General features: G+C 55.6%; 2 protein-coding genes across 7 annotated transcripts; one reads left to right on the top strand and one right to left on the bottom strand.

Moving 5' to 3' along the window:
* The first annotated feature begins 2,001 nt into the window (after positions 1-2,001).
* CUNH1orf210 (chromosome unknown C1orf210 homolog) lies at positions 2,002-5,870 on the top strand. 5 transcript variants are annotated; one of them, XM_006153739.2, is made up of 4 exons: positions 2,303-2,318; positions 4,471-4,570; positions 4,693-4,809; positions 4,953-5,870. In XM_006153739.2, exons 3-4 carry the CDS (start codon positions 4,791-4,793, stop codon positions 5,273-5,275), a joined length of 342 nt encoding a protein of 113 aa, XP_006153801.1. In that variant the 5' UTR covers positions 2,303-2,318; positions 4,471-4,570; positions 4,693-4,790; the 3' UTR covers positions 5,276-5,870. The 5 variants fall into 5 exon arrangements, with proteins under 5 accessions (XP_006153799.1, XP_006153797.1, XP_006153801.1 ...); XM_006153737.2 differs by lacking the exons at positions 2,303-2,318; positions 4,471-4,570 and adding an exon at positions 2,002-2,226; XM_006153735.2 differs by lacking the exon at positions 4,471-4,570 and having other exon boundaries at positions 2,264-2,318.
* A 9,528-nt stretch (positions 5,871-15,398) lies between these two features.
* TMEM125 (transmembrane protein 125) lies at positions 15,399-18,426 on the bottom strand. Of its 2 annotated transcripts, none has more exons than XM_006153733.3 (3): positions 18,282-18,426; positions 16,799-16,952; positions 15,399-16,575 (listed from the first exon to the last, which is right to left on the bottom strand). In XM_006153733.3, the coding sequence occupies exon 3, from the start codon at positions 16,428-16,430 to the stop codon at positions 15,771-15,773; it is 660 nt and encodes a 219-aa protein (XP_006153795.1). In that variant the 5' UTR covers positions 16,431-16,575; positions 16,799-16,952; positions 18,282-18,426; the 3' UTR covers positions 15,399-15,770. The 2 variants fall into 2 exon arrangements, with proteins under 2 accessions (XP_006153795.1, XP_006153796.1); XM_006153734.3 differs by lacking the exon at positions 18,282-18,426 and adding an exon at positions 17,234-17,304.
* Positions 18,427-18,485: the final 59 nt, after the last annotated feature.

The following is an 18,485-nucleotide window of genomic DNA, read 5'->3' as shown; positions in this document are numbered from 1 at the left end:
GCGTGTGCTTGTGTGCCCAAGATCCCGAGAGGAAAATGGAGGAGAAAGGATTGGCGTGGCCATCCCCCTGGGGGGGTGTCTGTCTCTCTGTCTCTCTCTGTCTTTCTGGTGAGCACACGTGCCCTGTAGTGAAAACCTCTCCAAAAAAGAAAAAAATAATAATAATTTTTGTCCTGTCTTGAGCTGTTGATAGGTTCATGCACTTACTATTTGAACAGAATCCTAACCTGTTTCCTGGCTTTAAGTTTTAAGCAAAGTTCCTTAACATTTCTTTGATTTATTAAAGTTAAAACTGCTTTTCTTTAAATTAAAAAATAAATTTAAAAATACCTATTTAATTACCATAGTAAGCTATATAGCATCAGCTAGGTGCTACCGTATAGTATATTCATTCTACTCAGAGTTTCACGCCTAAAGTCAGACATGTATTCACAGATAGGTACATACCAGCTGAACTTGCTATTGAAAATAGATTATGTAAGACATTTTGTGAATAAATAAAATGTGGGGGAAAAAGGAAAGGAAGACTACTATAGACACCAGAGATAGTGTGGGAGGAGGGTGGGAAATGGCAGAGGGTGAGAAATAGGGGTAAAATATATTCTGGATGGGAAATCACATTTTGTATGCTGTGATGATGCCCAGGAAATGAATGTAAATTAATTAATTTAAAAAATGTTTCAGAAGAAAAAAGCTCATGGAAATACATGCAATGGAAAAACTATGTATGAATTTCAGAAAGTTTTTTTTTTGAATTTTGGAAGGGATAAAAACAAAATGACAAAGAGATTTCAGATCACCTCCTTCTGCACACTCCTGAACTCTCGGATTGAACTTCAAGTATTTATTCAAAATAAATTCATACTTTAATTGTAAAAAAATTAAATTAAAAAAGAAATCAATCAATCAGTAAATAAACTTGAAAACAGCTTGGTGAGGCTAGAGCAGAGTGTTAAGGTATGGGTGGCAGATGAAGTGGGGAGGTCGGCAGGGGCCACTGTGAGTCCAGACTCCATCCTAAGATAGGCAAGGCCCTGGGGACCGGGGTTGTGGTAGTTGGCCAACCATGGTTTAAGTCCCAGACCTGGTGGCTTGAGAATCATGCAGGGAGTGTGCGTGCGTGCCCAGAATCCCAAGAGGAGAACGGAGGAGAACGGTTTGAGGCATGGCCCTCTCCCACAGGGGTGATTTCTCACTTTCCCTCTCACTATTGTCTCTCTCCACTGAGCATGCGTGCCCTATGACAAAAACCTAAAAAAAAAGAAAAGTAGCCGAGACCCTGCAGGCACCAGCCTCCCTTCCAGTGCGGTGCACCAGGCCCATTTACAGCCCCTCTCCACAGCCCCTGCTCCCCTGCACCCTGTGGTCCCTGCGTGGTTTGGCAGCTCTGCTTCCCATCATGTGATTCCCCTCTCCTTAGATGCTCACCGAGAGCCTGCCTGAGTCAGGCACTGTGCTGGGGGCTCAGACTGGCAAGGCTGGTCCTGCTCTGGGAGAGTGCCCAGGCTCAAGGGGTAGGCAGTGCAGGAAGAAATGACAGCAGCAGCAGGTGCTCTAGGCTTGGGAGAGGTGGAGCTTGCCCACCCAAGGGAAGGTGGGGGATGATGACTCTTGAGTGGGATCTTGAAGGACGAGACACCAGGCCCAGGGATGAGGAGTCAGGCAAAAGGAGATCAGAGAGCACCTAAGGAGAGACTAGAGGTCTGGCTGGTGGGGTCACAGGATCCCTGAGGTCTAGATGAAGGCTTAAGCCCCCTTCCCAGGTAAACTGGCGTGCACACACTCACACACACTCACACACACTCACACAACACACGCACACACACACGGGTGTATTCACACATTTGCAGGCAACTCTGGAGTGTCCTTGGTCCCTCTCTGACCTTGCCTGGGAAGAACGCCCTATCCCCTTCTCCGGTTCCAGCCTGCCGCCTCCACAGCCCTGCAGAGCTCCAAGTGAATGTCAGCTCTGGACTTTGTACCTGTCACCGGAAATTCGCTTGTTTATTAGGGCCCTGGCCTGCACAGCTGCCTGCGGAGGTGTCTGTCCTTTCCAGGGCCGGTGGACCCCTCGCTGGACCCCAGTTGTACCACCACCCCCTGCACTGGGGGTGAGGTAAGGCCTGAACCCTTAGGGTTTTTGGCACCAGCTTGGGAAGATGTAGAATGAGTCTGCCGGCCCTCCACCCTCACTTGCAGCTTCAGCTCCGCCCACCGCCTCCCCAGGTGAGTCAAGCGGCAGCTCTGGCCCGCCCACCTGTCCAGGTTGTGCGGCCCAGCCGGAAGCTGTCTCCACGGACTGTGCACAGTTTCTGAAGGTGGGAGCAGAGGGAGAGACACTGGGGGAGGGGTCCAGGAGGGGGGTCTACACAGATCCTCAGGGGCTCTTGGAGCAAGAAGCTACATGCAGGATGGGCTGTATGTATTTGTGCACATAGGGGTGTGTGTGTGTGTGTGTGTGTGTGTAGGAGAGTGTGACCTGAGAGGGTGGGGTGTGTTTGTGGGGAGGGGGCTGGGCAGGCCAGTGTGGGCTATGAGTTCAGAGGCCTTTTGGGGGAGTGTATATGTACCCTAAGAAGGTGAGTGTGTGTGTACATGTGTATGTGTGCCTATGTGTGTGTCCTTGGGAAGAAGTCATGGGACAGGACAGAGAAGGACTAGAAGTAAAACCTAGAAACACTGAATGGTTCACTTCATTCCAATTTAACAAATTCCCGATTTCTAGGACTTAGTGCCTAGGCCCCCACCCCCACCCCCTGGTCCCCCACCCCGTGGTCCGCCACCGATGAAGCTTGCTAAGGCGTGAATGGGCAGCCCTGTCCTGGCCAGTGCAACCCTCTCTCGGCGCCCCTCCTCCCTCATCTCGAGGCGCGAAGCACTGAGAGGCCAGCTCTCAGCCAAGGTGTAGGTTCCTTAGTGTCCTTGCCCGCAGGCGGCTGCCTGTCTAGTGAGGTGACTGACTGGCAGGACGGTGAAGGGGGTCATGCAGAGGGACCGGAGACAGCCTCGTGGACAGGTGTGGTCTGATCTGGCCTTGAGAGATGGGGCCCAGAAAACTGAGGAGGCGGTGGACGGGGAGCAAGAGAGTGGGTGGGTCGGGAAGAGGGTGTGTCCATCTGTCCCATGGGGGAGGGATGGAGAAGAGGAAGAAGCTTATGGGGGAGGGCCACATGCAGGACTGAGGCCTTGGAGAACATGGAGGAATCTACAGGCAGCCCTGAGGGTGTGGGGAGCTCCAGAGGGCATTTAAGCAGTGAGTGATGGGTCGGATGTGGCTTAGGCTCCTGGTTCTGGGGGATGGCCTAGGTGGGGAGAGGCCAGGTAGGAGATTACAGCAGGAACCCAGGCGCAGGGTGGAGGTGGCCAAGGCTGCAGTGGTAGTGGGAGTGCAGGGTGAAGGGCAGCTTTGTCCAGAAACACTGGAGGGCGAGCTACTGGGGCTCTGTGGGTGGGCGAGGGCATGGTCATGTCCATGCCCCTGAACTAGGGCCTCTCTCCCAGTCCTCCCCTAGCCAGGCTGCCCATCCCGGGGCCTCCTCTGGTCCAGGTGCCTTGTTTGCAGGTACTCTTCAACCCCTAGCGTCGGTGCTCAGCCCCAGACAGCAGATCCAGGTGCCCCTCCGCGGGCTCTCTGATTCAGGTGCTCTCCCCCGGAGCTCCTGAGTCCAGGTGATCTTAATAGCCCAGCTACTCCCTTAATTCTGGGCTCCTCCTCAAGGTGCCCTGAGCCCATGGTGATTCTCCTCTGCCTGTGTCATCCTGCGAGCCTCCCTCTGGGGCAGGGTGTGTGCCTGCTGCAGGGAGAGGTGGAGGGACAGAGATTTGCTGGAAGGGCTGAGGGTAGAGGTGAGTAGTGCTAGGGCCGTGTCTGGGGCCGCTGTCCTGGGGGAGCCTTGCAGTCTTCCGTTGTGTGGTCTCCACTTCGGTTGGGTAACTCCAAGCAATTGCAGTTATCCACCCTCTGGAGCTGGGACGGGCCTCTGCCCCTACTTTCTGTCCTTGGCTTACCAAGGCAAGAGGATGGGGTCTGGGCTCTGGTGTTAGAGACCTGGGTTCTAGTCCTGAACCTTCGCTTGAGTCAGTCCACCTTGCTCAGCCTCAGAGTCCTCATCAATAATAGTGGGAATCTCGTTGATACCCGCATCGTGGAGTTCTGTGAGTAATGGCCTGGTGCCCAAGTCACAAGGAGTGCTCAGTAAGTTCTAGGATTTATTTATGTTTTTAGCTGCTTCTAGAGCTAGGCTCTGCAATGTTCCCTTACCAGTAGCCAATTTGGGGGCTATTAGGTAGCATGGAGGTTGAGGTGCCGAATCCCACATGGCCAGCTTTGTGCTTTGAGTCTCGGATTCAGTCCCTTGAAAATCACGATGGATGCATGCTCATGTGTGCCCCCCCGAGACGAGAGTGGAGAAGGGATTGTGGTGCGGCCATACCCCCAAGGGGTAATTTCTCACTTTCTCTCTCTCTCAGTCTCCCCGGTGAGTGCATGCCCTGTAAGAAAAAGAAAGCAAGAACAAGCACCCGGTTCCCATGTGTTCAGCTTGTTTCTTTTCAGTGGACAACCACGACGGTCAGTTGTCCGTCACAGTTGTCCAGCCCTGGTGTGTGTGCAGCACCCTGACACGGCTGTGGGTGTGCCCAGAACGTGCACCTGTGGCCAAGCCTGACCCCTGCACCTGTGTGTATTTCCAGGCCTCGTGCCCACGGGCTGCCTGGCATCTGGGGGTCTCTTTGGAGCCAGGGCTCTTCCTGGCGAAGGCTGAGGCTCATTGGAGTTGTTGGGCCCCTCCATGACTGCGACAAACCAAAGTGAGTGCTGGTGGGAGGGGGGCCGAGGGGACCGTGGGGTCCCTTTAGCACTGGGGTTGGGGAAGGCCCTGCCTGTACCCCTCTGTTTTCCCTAGGAGGCCCATCTGGGGCCCACCCATAATGCTGTGTCCCTTTCTCTGCAGCTCTCATGGGGCCCTCGGAGCTCCCTACAGCATCGGCCATGACCCCTGGACCAGGCACTGGGGCGCGGGCATGGCCTGTGCTGGTTGGGGTTGTGGTGGGGGCCGTGGTCCTCTCTCTCCTCATTGCACTTGCTGCCAAATGCCACTTCTGCCGCCAGTACCGCGCCAGCTACCAGCACCGCCCGCTGCCCAGGTCAGGGAGGGGGAGCTGCCCAGAGGTGGGCGAAGACGAGGATGATGATGGCTTCATCGAGGACAATTACATTCAGCCGGGGACTGGCGAGGTGGGGACGGGAGGTAGCAGGCACCAGTTTTCCCTCTGAGTCACCAGCTTTGGATATTGTCCCTCCATGCCTTGACAGTAGTTCCTACATGGGAGCCTCCAGCCTCAGGGACAGAGGTGGCCAGAGGGAGACAACTCCCTAGTCCCTGCCACTAGCCACCACAGTGACAATGGCCCTCTCGTGCTCAATAACCCTCCATGGCTCCCTGCTGTTTTCAGGTTAAAGGCCTGAGTGTGGAAATCAGGTTCTCCTGGTCTCTTGGCTTCCTCTCTTGCCTTCCCCTACTTTACTCCCGGCTTAACTAAGTATTTCTTATTCTCCACGCCCCACGCTGTCTCTCCATGCACTTTTGCTCACGTTGGTCCCCGTGCCTAGCCTATCTTTCTCCTAAATCCTCGTGATGGTGGTCTGATCGGGACAGATCAAACGGGGATGAAAACCTGGTCCCTTGGCCCCAGGTGCCTTGCCGACCCGCGGGCATGTCACATGGGCCCAGGTGATAACATTTGGGAGACCAGCGCCCAGTTTCTCTCTGAAATCTTTTCCTTTCGATAAATGTGGTAATCTGGCTATGATGTGTTTTTCACAGGGATGAATGCGTCTGTTTTCACTTCGAATAAAAGTAAAAAGTCGTTGCTCATTTTTATTTCACTTGAATTGAGATTTATCACTCACATCTGGAAGTCGCTGTTGAGGATGGCACTTCCTCCAGGATGCCTTCTGTGAGTCCTTCTCCCTAGTAACACCCTGAGAGTTCCTCCGATATGGCCCTGGCCACATTTCATTTTCATCTTTGTCCTAGTTTATGCTTACCCTTGCTGTGCCTGTCCCCACTGCTAGGCCGTGAGCTCTCTGAGGCCCCGGGCTGTGCCTTATCAGGGCAGATCCTAAATAAATCCATGTGTTGGATTTGTCTGATCACTGTGGGCTGAGAATGAATAGGTGCAAGGTGAGGGAGCAGAGACGAACGTGGAAGGTTTTACCGGAGTTGTGAGCCAAGTATCCGCCACTGGCCGATCGGCTATGCCTGGAGCTGGGTCCCGCAGCACAGTTGTGGTTTGGGGAGCCCAGCTGTTTATTCCCGACACAGCCATGGTTCAGAGAGCCCAGCTGTTTGTTCCAGACCCTTCCTAGACAAGGGCAGACCTCATGAGCCAGTCCCCAGCCCCCGTGTGTCCATTGGACGCAGTTCCAGCCTTTGAGGAAGAAGGGAACAGAGGGAGGGCTCGTGTAGTGAGGGGGCTTGAGGACAAGGCATGAAGCTGAGAAAGCTGACGGGCCAGCAGATGGCGTAACGTTACATCACTGGACTCCCACGTGGCCGACGGTGGTTCGAGTTCCGACTCCAGTGACTTGAAATACATCAGCTGTCTGTGCGTGCCCAAGAACCCAGGAGGAGAACAGAGAAGAGATTGCAGCGTGGCCATCCTCCTGGGGGATGGCTTCTTGCTTTCTGCCTCTCTGTTGAGCACATGCATCCTATAGCAAATCTCTCTCTTTCTCTCTCAAAAATAAAACAAAGAAGGGCTGGAGGCTGGCGTCTGAGGGTCACGATGTCAGCGAGGAAGCCCAAGAGTGGACTGAGTCAGTCAGGGCCTTGGAGGCCAAGGTACAGAGGTCCCACCTCAACCTGAGGACAAGCAAGGCTCCCTGGGGACTTTTTTAGCGAGGGAGTGACATAATTGTGATAGAAGTCATTCTGGCTGCTGTGCAGAGACAGATCGGAGGAGAGAAATGGACAGAGGTGGCAAGACCTGACTAGGATGGGGCAGAGAATCGAGATTCCAGAGAGAGGAAGCGGGCCGCTGACAGGACCCCTTGCCTTTGAACCAGGGATGGCATCTGCAAACCCACCTTGGTTTCCGGCTTGGTGGGGGGTGGGGATTCAGAGAATCCCCAACATTGGGAAGGTTGGCTGTGGGATTTCCAGCAGAAAATGCCCAGGGACAGCTGAACTCACAAAGGAGAAGGCCAGTCTGTAGACATGGCTTGGGAACAGCAGTGAGAGCCCGAGTGAGTAAGACCACCAGCGGGGGGCAGAGTGAGCAAGAGGAGGCACTGAGGACTGAGGGGTCACATCTCAGGGACTGTTGGCAGAGGAGGGTCTGGCAGGGAAGACTGGGTGGGAGCAGCCAGAGAGGAGAGGAGCCCGACTTGCAAGGCCCCAACCCAGCAATCGTCTCGGCATCTAGGGAGGGTCCAGCCTTCTTGGCCTAGGAGGAGCAGAGGCCGCCCAGCCCGACACCCAGAGGTGTGCAAATGCATGCGGCCTGTCCCTGCCTGGTGTCCCCGACTCCCACTGCAGAGGGGCCACCCTGTGCATAGTTCCGAGCAGCAGAACAGCTCAGCTGTCCCTGTTTTCATACACTCTTTGGGACCTGAGTCAGAACTCCGAGGGATTCAGGAGAAAGGGCTGGGTCCCAGACTAGCAGTTGCTTTCCTGAGCCTTTCCCAAAAGGTCCGAGAGCTGGGGCTTCCTTTGGAAACCTGCCGCTGGCTGTCCAGGCTGGCTAAACAGGGCTTGGGGTCACAAGAACCATGCAGTCTGTCCTTCAAGGCCTCCTTCAAGTCCTCAGAGTCCTTCAAGTCCCACTGCATTCCACGTGCCTGGCCCTGGTGCAAAGAGGAGCAAGACCTGGGTCCACAGGCTTGAGGCAGGTGCTGAGATGATGGGAGGCCTGGGCCCAGTCAGACAGCCTCACTGGTCCATCCTCTTCTGGCTTCGGGTCATGGCCCCCGCTGGCCTCTGTCCCCAGCCCTGCACCTTGTCCTCCATTCCTCAGCAGCTGTCGTGACCTATTCTGCCCTGGGTACCCCAACCCAGACCTGACTGTGGAGGATAACCCAGCTTCCTGCTGCCTCCCAAGGCAAGACCACACCCCTGGTCCTGTGTGGAGGCCAAACGTGGGCGTCACAGAAAGCCACAGACACAAAGTTTAGAAACTCCAGCAGCATCCTAGCAAAGTAGCAGAGTGAGCTACGAGCACAGGTTACCTGGGTTCAAATCCCAACTCTGCCATCTGCGTGCTGTGTGACCTTAGGCATGTTACCTAACCCCTCAGTGCTCCAACTTCTCGGTAAAATGAGATCATAGTAGTGCTTAGCTCCCGTGGTGGTTGGGAGGATTAAACGAGTTATGTGTGTAGCAAAGGGCGGAGCTAGTGCTCTGCAGTGTTGGCTGTATCCCTGGGGCACCCCTAGGGCAGTCCCTCCTGGTAAGGGGTAACCCGTGTGGATCCCTAGGGGAAGCCTGCCAGACCTCCCCCTTCCTCCTCTACTTCTGTGCTGGGGATGTGAACATAGCTGGTGCCCAGAATGCAGGTGGGAAGCTCTGATCGAGACATCAAAGAATTTGAATTCGAATTTCTGATGCTGTAGGATGTAATTACAAAACGAATAGCAGCAGCAGCAGCAGCAGCTGCACTGGAGGCTGTTCTAGCACTTTCTTAGAACAGCCTTGCTGGGCAGGCAACCCCATTTTATAGTTTGAGAAGTTCAGGCTTGAACGAGTTAATGCAGTTGGCCTACCTCGGCCGCCAGAGCCTGTATCTCACCCCAAGTAATGGTGACGCAGACCCCGCAAGGGGCCCTCTCTGTTGATGGACCTTATTCCCACCTTCCCTGGGTCAGTTCCTTCTTCCCACTCCTTGAGCAAATGGGGGCCAAGACATTTCAAGGTGCCAGCCCCAGGTTTTAGGGAAAAGGCTCTGGGGGTAGATGGCTATGTCCCATCCTGCCGAGACCTGGTCTTCAGCCTGTGGCGCCCTCCAGGTCCCTGAGGTGACTTCCGAAGAGAGAGTGGAGATAGGAGGTAAAGACTCCCCTGTGCTCAGGGAAGTTTCACAGGCCCTGGAGAACAGTCTAGAAGGGCGGCCTGTGTCCTTGTGCCAGAAGCTGAGCATGAGGGAAGCAGGTGCAGGTTTCCTGGGGCCTGGAGAAAGCTTCCGTAGAAATACCCGAGCGTCTCTAGAAGGCAGGCGGTCCCCCTGACTAGACCAGATGTGCAGTTTCTAGAACATATTCTTCCAGTGTCCAGTATCCACGTGGCATGGCTGAGAACCTAGTTTGACTGTTTAGCCCTGGAGTGACATGGGTCGAGTTCTCTCTGTCTACCTCACCTGCCCCCGATGGGTCCTCTAGCTCAGACCACTCAGCCTGTCTCTCCGCCAGGCCCTCTTGTTCTATCTCTTCACCCAATACCAGTTTCCATTCCGGGGGCCATTATGGCAGCCTCTCTCTTATCAATATCTTCAACTCACTGGCCCCATGGTCTCACCACTGCTCACTGCTGGAAACGCCATCCTGTGGCCAACCGCTCCTGGTACCCACATCTGGCCGGTGTACACTGTAAAGTAAACCTCACCATCATCCAGGCCCTGGCAACTCCTGCTCCCCATCCTCCTCACGTGGGCTCTCTGAGCTCCCAGGAATCCTGTTGTTTTCTTGGCCAGAACCCTCTCCCCTCTCTAGAGTAGGCTCTAAAGCAGCCTCTACCTTGGAGAATACAACTGTTGGTCAGGACCTTCTTCCATTTGCGGCTACAGATTCTCAAATTTGGGACCAGCAAATGATTATGTCACTAGACTCCCATGTAGTCGATTGTGGTTCGAGTCCTGGACCTGGCAGGTTAAAACATACTGGGTATGTGTGCATGCATGCTCAGAATCCCGAGAGGAAAAAGGAGGAGAAGGGATTGCGGTGTGGCCATTCCCGCCCCCTCTCCACCCCCCCACGGGGCGGGTGAACCCTATAGCAAAAATCTCTCCATAAAAACAACCAACATACCAAATAAACCCTTACAAAGTCACCTGGATCTAGTCTTCCTTCTTTCCCGTCAAAGAGAGCTGTAGGCTACAGCCTGCCATCTGTGCCCTGGGTCCTGGTGCTGAGAGATTTTCCTTTACTCTAGCTCAATTATTTCTTTCTTCATTTTGAGTTTGAGTTTTTTTTTTTGTTTGTTTACAATTATTTCTTTCTTCATTTTGAGTTTGAGTATTTTTTTGTTTGTTTGTTTATTTTTGTCTTTTTTTTTTAGAGGTTTTTGCTATGGGGTGCATGTGCTCGCCAGAAAGAGAGAGAGAGACAGAGAGACAGAAAGCGAGAAATCATCCCCCCCCCAGGGGGGGCGGGTGGCCACACCGCAATCCCTTCTCCTCCATTCTCCTCTTGGGATCTTGGGCACGCACACACACGCCTGGCATGAGTTTAAGCCACGGGTCCAGACTCGAACCGTGGTCAACTACATGGGAGTCCAGCGACATAGCCATTATGCCAACTGCTGGTCCCAGAGTTTTAGTTGTTTTTTTTTTTTTGCTATAGGGCACATACACTCGCTAGAGAAATAGCCCCTTGTCTACACCCCCATCGTCTCTTGTCTGGACTATGCACTGATTTTTCAGGCTCTGCTCTGCTCCTTCCAGTTTTCAGTGCTGTGCGTGGAGGGATTATCCAAAAACAATTCTGACCAGGCCATTCCTCCTCTGAGAACCCGGTGCTGCCCCCTCTTGGCCGAGAGAAACTAGCCCGCTTGCCCTGGGACTGGCCCAGTGCTCCTTTCCAGCCATATAAGCCCTTAGCAGCTCCTCCAAGGGGCCAAGTCCTCTTGCCTCTGAGTCCTTCTTCGTGCTGGTCCTTCTTTCTGGGACACTGCCCAGTGTCCCGAGGTTGGCCAGCTGACATGGGCTGGGGCTGTTTGGCCATTTCTCCTTGATTTTCTCCTAAGGTCAGTCCCCAGCTCCACACAGCAGCCAGCCCAGTCCAAATCCTATTCTGGTCACAGCACTCCCTGATTAAATCTTCCCACATAGGTCAGTGTCCTGAGGTTAGAGTCCAAATTCTTTAGCTGCACTGACAAGGTCATTTGACAAACAGGAGCAGAGATTTGGTGGGAGCCAGGGAATGGAGCGCCCGGGCAGGCTCTCACTTCCTCCTGAAGCCAGTGTCTAAGCCGTGTGCTATCTGTACAGAGCAGTGGGGTGGGGGTGAGCCCGCGGGAGGGCGCGCCGACTGGCAGGGTGCAGAGAGAACCTGAGTGGAGCCAGAGCTGACCAGGGAAAGGCAGTGGAACCCGGTGGAGGTTCAGCCACAGTCAGGCCAGGCTGCCTGGCTGGGCTTGTCCAGCGTCCGATCACCGCTGGGGCAGGGCAGGGGCAGAAGACACGTGGACCCGCCCATGGGGGCTTAGGACGGAAGGGCAGGGGACTCAGGCATTGCAGGACCTGTCAAGGGGAGAATGAAATGATGGACCCCAGAATCTTTACCAGCTGGTAGGGAGGTGGAGCCAGGAGAGGCAGTTCAGGGAGAGAGCAGAGGCCAGTGACCACCGGTTACGAGGGTACACCACAGGGCCTTGGCGAAGGATCTGAGCAGGTGAGCTGAAGGCGGAAGGTTGGGGAAGCCTGCCTCAGTGATTGGGGGGAGGGAGGGCTGTTCCCGCCCTGCCTGTGCCCCACCGAGCTCTCACTGGCTCCTGCTGTGGTTGGGTGTGTTGACCTCCACCATCCTGTGACTTGGCCTTTGGGGCACTGGCCATATTCTCCATCTTGTATCCTTCCCAGGAGCTCAGGTGGATGTTTGCACTGGGGACCTTCCCCCCATTTATAGGTATCTGTGCTTCTGTTTTCCTTTAGTTTCTTAAAAGAAATATTGTCAAAGAGTCTAACTCTGTCTCAGCTGAAACGAAAGGGAATTTTCCTCACATTACAGGTCGGCAAGGGGTTCTGTGGCCTCTGGTGGCCCAGGAGTTGGTAATAGTGGCACAGTCCTCTTGGGAGCCCCAAAGAGAGAGTTTCTGGGGGTAGAGAGCCCAGGGCGCAGGAGGTGCAGGTTCAGGGCCACTGCTGGACAGGGGCCTAACTCCCCTACCCTTCCCAGTGAGAGGTGGGTCTCTCCCTGGTCTTTGCACACATTGCAAGCTAGAGTCCCTCATGCACCCAACAAGGCACCTACTCTGCATCAGGCCCATGCTGGGAACTAGGGATACACAGAGGAGCCAGACCCAAAGCCTGCCGGGCAAGCTCACCTCCTGATGAAGCAGATAGGCCCATGAAGAAGGATCGCAGGCTGGGTCCCATCTGAGAGTGCTAAGGCATAGCAAATGGGGGAGGGTCAGGGATGCTCCCCAGAGATGTGACTCCCCAGAATTCATGGACACCCTTTACTGTGATGGCTCAGGTGGTCGAGAGGAGGGCGAGACTAGAGCATGTTAAAGAGCCTATAAGGGACCAGCAGTTAGTGTAATGGCTATGTCGCTGAACTCTCATGTAGTTGACTGCGGTTCGAGTCCCGGACCCGGTGGCTTAAACTCACGCTGGGCACATGTGCGTGTGTGCCCAAGATCCCGAGAAGAGAACGGAGGAGAAGGGATTGCGGCATAGCCATCCCCCTGGGGGTGATTTCTCGCTTTCTATCTCCCTGTCTTTCTCTGTCTTTCTGGAGAGCTCATGTGCCCTATAGCAAAAACCTCTCCAAAAAATAAAAAATAAAAAACAAAGAGCCTATAAGAGGTGGAAGCCACAGAAAGAAGTTTTTCCCCTCCCAAATATATATATTTAATTTGCTAAAGGGTACATGCACTCACTAGAGAGAGATTGGGGGAATGAGAAATCACCCCCGGGGGGATGGTCACCTCAATTCCTTTCCTGTTCTCCTCTTGAGATTTTAGGCATGCACGTGCATGCGCTCGGCATGTTTTTCAAGCTGCCGGGTCTGGTTTTGAGCTGCGTAGTTGGCTATGTGGGATCTATTGCCTTAATTTCTACACCACCACCTGGCCCAAGATCATCATTATTATTGTTCATTATTTTTTTAATGATTGGGGTGGAGGATAAAGAGATAGAGAGAGACAGGTACCTTTGACCAGAGTCCTGCCATGTAGTGGTCCTCCTGCCCCAGTTCTCCAACTGGCTGGTCAGGCTGGCCCAGGATCCGAACCCAGGACTTCCATGTGGCCCTAGCATTGCACAGTAGCATTCTACCACCTGTGCCACCACAGCTGGGTCAGAGAGATTTTAAAGCAGATGTTTTTTGGGGGGCAGCAGGTGGTGTAGTGATTAAGGTGCTGGACACTCCCACATGGCCGAACGCAGTTGAGTCCTGGACTTGGTGGCTTGCTTTCTCACTTTCCTTTTCTCTCTCTCTCTCTGTTTCTCCCTGGCCAAATTAAAATAAATGAATGAATAAACAAAATTAAATAAATAATTGAAAAAGAAAAAAAGCAGATGTTTTAGTTTTAGGACGATCACTCTGGCTCAAGTGAATGTGTGTGTATGAGAAGGGAGAGGTGAATTAAGAAGAGTGGGCCGGCCCGAGGTGTGGTGGCTGGGCTGCTGGATCCCACGTGGCTGACTGTGGCTGACTGTGAGGTTCACGTCCCAGGTCAGGTGCCCTGAGAAACATGCATGTGGTGCGTGAGCATGCATGCCCACGATCCCAGAAGGAGAAATGGAGGAGAAAGGATTGTGTTGTGACCATGGGGTGGTGGTGGTGGCACTGCTTCACTTTCCCTCTCTCCCTCTCGCCGTGTCTCTCTGCTGAGTACACACCCTCTGGCAGCACTGCTTCACTTTCCCTCTCTCCCTCTCGCTGTCTCTCTCTGCTGAGTACACACCCCCTGGCAAAATCAAAAGAACAGAGAAGAGAGCACAGGTGGGGAGGAGAGTAAGGAGGCTGCTGGACAATCCAGGCAAAGATGAAGGGGCTCCCTTGGTCCAGACAGCGCGCATGAGGACACGGATGATCAGACATATGCTTATAAGGGAACTGGGCAGAGCTGGTGTACAGACAGAGGGGCGGAGACAGGGGAGGTGCCGTCTGGGATGCTGTGAGCTCTCTAGCCTGGATGCCAGAGTGGACGGTGGAGCTCGTTCAAGACGGAGTGGAGAGCATTCGGTGTGCCTGTGTCGAGCATGAGGCACCCCTGGGACCCCAGGGGAGACATTTCTGTGCTCGGACCTGCTCTGTCCTCTCCTGGGTCTTCCCATGTGGCTTCCTGCCTCTCCCTGCCCGGCAGCACAGCGTTTTCTTGGCACACATGGCATGCCTCTCCCTGCCCGGCAGCACAGCGTTTTCCCAGCACACATGGCTCACAGCATTGCCTGCCAGAAGCAGTGCTCTCTGCAGAGCCTCTAGGCGCTAGGGAAGGTCTCTAGGGAGACGGGCTCCTTTCCTGCCTCTCCACAGGGTTTGAAGCAGGAAGTGATGAAACAGTGACCTGTACTCCAGGAAGAGCCCCAGCTCGCCTCAGAAGGGGCGAGCCAGCAGGAAATGGCTCTCCATGCCCAGAAGCTCAGAAGCAGGTTGCTGGGGCAGCAGCTACACAGATGCAGGGAGTTCTGGCCTCAGAAGTGGAACCAGGGGCTGCAGCCTCCCCGCCCGCTGCAGGGAATCAGCCGAAGGAGACGTGTGGTCACTGGATAACAGCCCAGTGAGGCCTCGCCTTGAAGCAGCAGAGCGATGCCAAGGGCTCAGGTCCCCACCCCCACCCCCGCCCAACTTTTATGGGGACTGGAAACCCACCACCTTCTCAAAGCTGAAGCTCCCTCTTTACCTAAGAGGCTGAGGCCTTCAGGGCGCTGTTTAGAACGCTGCAGGGTGGGGTGTGGGATCGGGGAAGGAGGGTCTCAGAGGTGAGTGGTGAGGTGAGACAATGACAATGACAATAGCAGCCCCCATTTTATTGCACATCTACCATGAACCCAGTCCTTCCCCACACCTGATGTTCCATCCCCACAGTAGACTGTGTTCGGGAGGCCGAGGCTAGAGGCTGAGTCACCGCCCCGAGGGCCCGCTGCGGAGCGCCCACTGCGGGATTCGGGTCCAGGCCTGTCTCATTCAGAGTCTGTGTTCTTCCTGCTTTGCCACCAGTTACCCTCCTTGGCGAACGGTCACTGGTGCGGTCTCTGTGGTGGGCTGCAGAGCCCCCCCACCCCCATGGAAGTTCCTGATCGGAGTTACAGGCTAAGGCTGGATTTGAGGGGTGTTTGAAATAGGAGTCAAAGGCTGGCCCTGTAGTCTAGTGGTTATGGGAACCAGATCCCATGTGAGCCACTGCGGTTTGAGTTCCAGCCCCAACAGCGTGAAAGATACCCTGGGCGCTTGTGTGTGCATGCCCTAAACCCTAACAGGATGGGAAAATGGAGGAGGGATTGCACATGATCAACTCCCATTGGGGGGTGCTTTATCCCTCCCCCACCCTCTCTCTCTCTATGTGTCCTCTGGCAATAAAACACGAAACTCATAGGAAATAGGGGTCAAAAATCTTCAGGGACCTCAAATGTTTCTCTGCACAGAGGCCCCAGACATAGGCAGCTCCACAGACACAAGCACCCTTCCAGAGAGGCACACGCTCACCTTCCATGGCATGGATATGTGGGTCATGTGGGCTCCTAATCCCACGTCAGGCCACGCCACAGAAGGGCTGACACGGCCCTGGGGACACAGACACACTCGCCATCCATGCACGCGCACATGGGTGCCTGTCCTGGCACAGTTCTGGGGATGTCGGGACAGGTCGTGGTCAGAGGTTCTGGCTCCCTCAGATGAGGCTGGCGATGCTGGATGTGGTCTCGTGGCGCTGACCAGCAGAGAGCTGTCCTGAGATGCTGAAGACGCTGCCATCGCCACGGTGGCCGCTGTGGTTGGAGGGGGCGGCCGCACGGCTGGAGAAGCAGTGTCCACTCACGCTCACTTGGTAGAGCAGCAAGCCCAGCAGCAAGAGTGAGCCCAAGGCCGCCAGAGCAATGGCCACAGACAGCATGGCAGCCAGGGGCCGAGCAGGAGCAGGGGCGGCAGCCAGCCCAGCCAGGGTGAGGCCGGTGACCAGCAGCACGAGGCCACTGAGCAGCACCACGAGGGCATCTGCGCCCCCGCCCCTGCGCAGCAGGGCCACATGGTGGGCCTGCCGGATGCAGTTCATGTCCTGCACCGCCGAGCTCATCAGCTGCTTCACCAGAACCAGCAGGGCCAGCAGACAGAGCACGGTGCCCGTGGCCAGGCGCCACTCACCTGAGCGGCTGCTGGTGGAGGACAGCAGCGCCACACCACCTGCCCCACAGCCCGCCACAAGCCCCACGGCCACGGTGAAGCAGAGGGCCGAGCGCCGCGGCTGCTGGGAACACCACAGTTCCACCTGTTCCGCCAGCACATCCGGGGGCAGCCCTCGGCCCACCCGGGCATGAGCCTCTTGTTCAGTCATGGCTTGGTCAGGCAGGGGTCAGGGCAGAAGGTCGGCGTCAGGAGTCAGAGGGTGCAGGTCATGGCCTGGTGCCCCCACCTCCTGCTTGGCGGCTACAGGCCCAGAGCCCCACTCCTGTCACAGTCCAGGCGCTGGCCACCATCACCTGCCGGAGAAGGATCACAGTGTTACCTCCCCAGCCCACCTGCGTCTCATGGTCTCACCAGGGAGCCTTGGGGAAGGTCCCTGAGAGTCCTCCCAGTGTCCCTTGAAATGCCCCTGGGAAAGCCCCCTCCTCAGCACTGCCCCTTGGGAATGGCTCTCCAATGCCCCCCCCCCAGGGTACCCCCTGTCACTCCTCCAGGGAATCCCCGTGCCCAGCCCCTGACCTCTTTGACTCTGGCTCTCTCAGTTGCCTGTCCCATCCCGGCTGGCCGAGGGAGCTGGTGCCACGGTGGACGATGGGACGAACAGCCACGGATAAAGCCTCATTCAGGATCTACTCACATGGCCTCAGCTGTCACCACTGGTTCCTGGGGGGAGCTGTGGGGAGGGAGGGGTCTCATGACTTAACCCTTCTGGAACCACTGGCCTCACGGCTGTGTCTCCTCGTTCTCTGTGGGCTCAGATCTGACCCCTAACACACTGCCACCCACATGTCCCATCTCGTCTCACAGCCTACGGCCAGGACTTTGGCGATGAAGCCACCTGTTCCCAAATCCCTCTCCAGCTCAGATCTCCCTCCCGTCAGTTGTCATCCTGATGTCCCACAGCCACGTCTGATGCAACAGGTCCCAGCCCGAACTCGTCATCTTGCTCCAAACCTGCTCCTCCTCTTGTGCTCCTACTTCAGAGTTGGCACTGCCACCCTCTCAGCCACCAGATTGACTCCTCCTCCCTCCACATCTGTTCCCCACCCGGACTCTGCCTCTGCATGGTTCTCCGCTGGCCCCCTGCCACTCCTGCCTCCTCACCCCTGCCCCCACCACTGGTCTTCCTGTCCCCCACTTCTTCTCTACTGCTTCCTTCCCATGCCATCCTCCTCGGATTCTTGCAAGTGGTGCAAAGGAAAAGGGAGGACTCTGGGTTTGAACTTCAGCTCCAGGCCTTCCCACAGTGGGAACCTGGGCGAGGGACCTGCTGGTGGTTCTCCTGTAACCTTCTTTAGAGGACAATCAGTGCGACTCCTACCAGGCAGAAAATCAAACAGACATGTGGTCCCTGCTCCCCGGGAGCCCAGCTTGCAGCAGGAGTTGGAGCAGGCAGGTCTGTTACCGTGACAAGTGTGGTCAGTGAGCACAGAGCCCTGCAGAGCCCAGAGGGGGCTGGGGAGGGTCAAGGAAGCCCTAAGGCGATGAGTTCACCTCTTAGAGCTGGGCCTCTTTATCTGAGAAGTGAGCACAATGGCAGTTTTCTTGAGAGTGGAGGGGTTATTTAACATCTTCATGTCAGCTTCCATGGGGCCAAGAGCCTGCATAGACTGAAGGCGTGCTTTCTGAATCTGCGAATAGGATGTTACCCTTCTAACTCGAGACAAGAAACGCGTCCTGGGCCATAACAGGAATATGACTGCGTGGTTGTACACCTGTTGCACCTTGACAAGGTGCCCATTCTCTTTAACCCCTCCGTGGGTGCTGTCCAGCACACAGGTGGGTGGAGCAGGTGCCAATGCCCCCAAGGGAGGTGGAGAAGGGGCCATGGGCGGGGCCATGGAGTCAGTCCCAGCATTCCCCTGGGCTGGCCTGAAAGTGCTTGCACAGATGTGCAGGGACAGCAGGGCCAGGATGGGGGTGGCATGGAGGTTCTCGGGGAAGAGCCAGTGGGAGGAAGTGGGGGGCGGGTGGGGGAGTGGGAGGACTACGGGGCACTCACGAGAACCACAGACGTGCTGGATCCAATGGAGCGGGCAGGCAGGGCTGGGCAGGTGGGGCCTTCTGCTCTGTTTCCGGGGAGACGTTTCACCTGCCTAACCTGCACTCAGGTGAGCCTGGGGGGAGGGGGATTAACAGGTGTCGTTTCCAGGGCTGGGCAGGAGCCGATTGGCTGACGTGGCACAACTCCTGCAGCAGGCAGCGG

Source organism: Tupaia chinensis, unplaced genomic scaffold (assembly GCF_000334495.1).
Source record: "Tupaia chinensis unplaced genomic scaffold, TupChi_1.0 Scaffold000387_1, whole genome shotgun sequence".
Classification (NCBI taxonomy): domain Eukaryota; kingdom Metazoa; phylum Chordata; class Mammalia; order Scandentia; family Tupaiidae; genus Tupaia; species Tupaia belangeri.
This window is presented reverse-complemented; position numbering and strand designations above follow the sequence as displayed.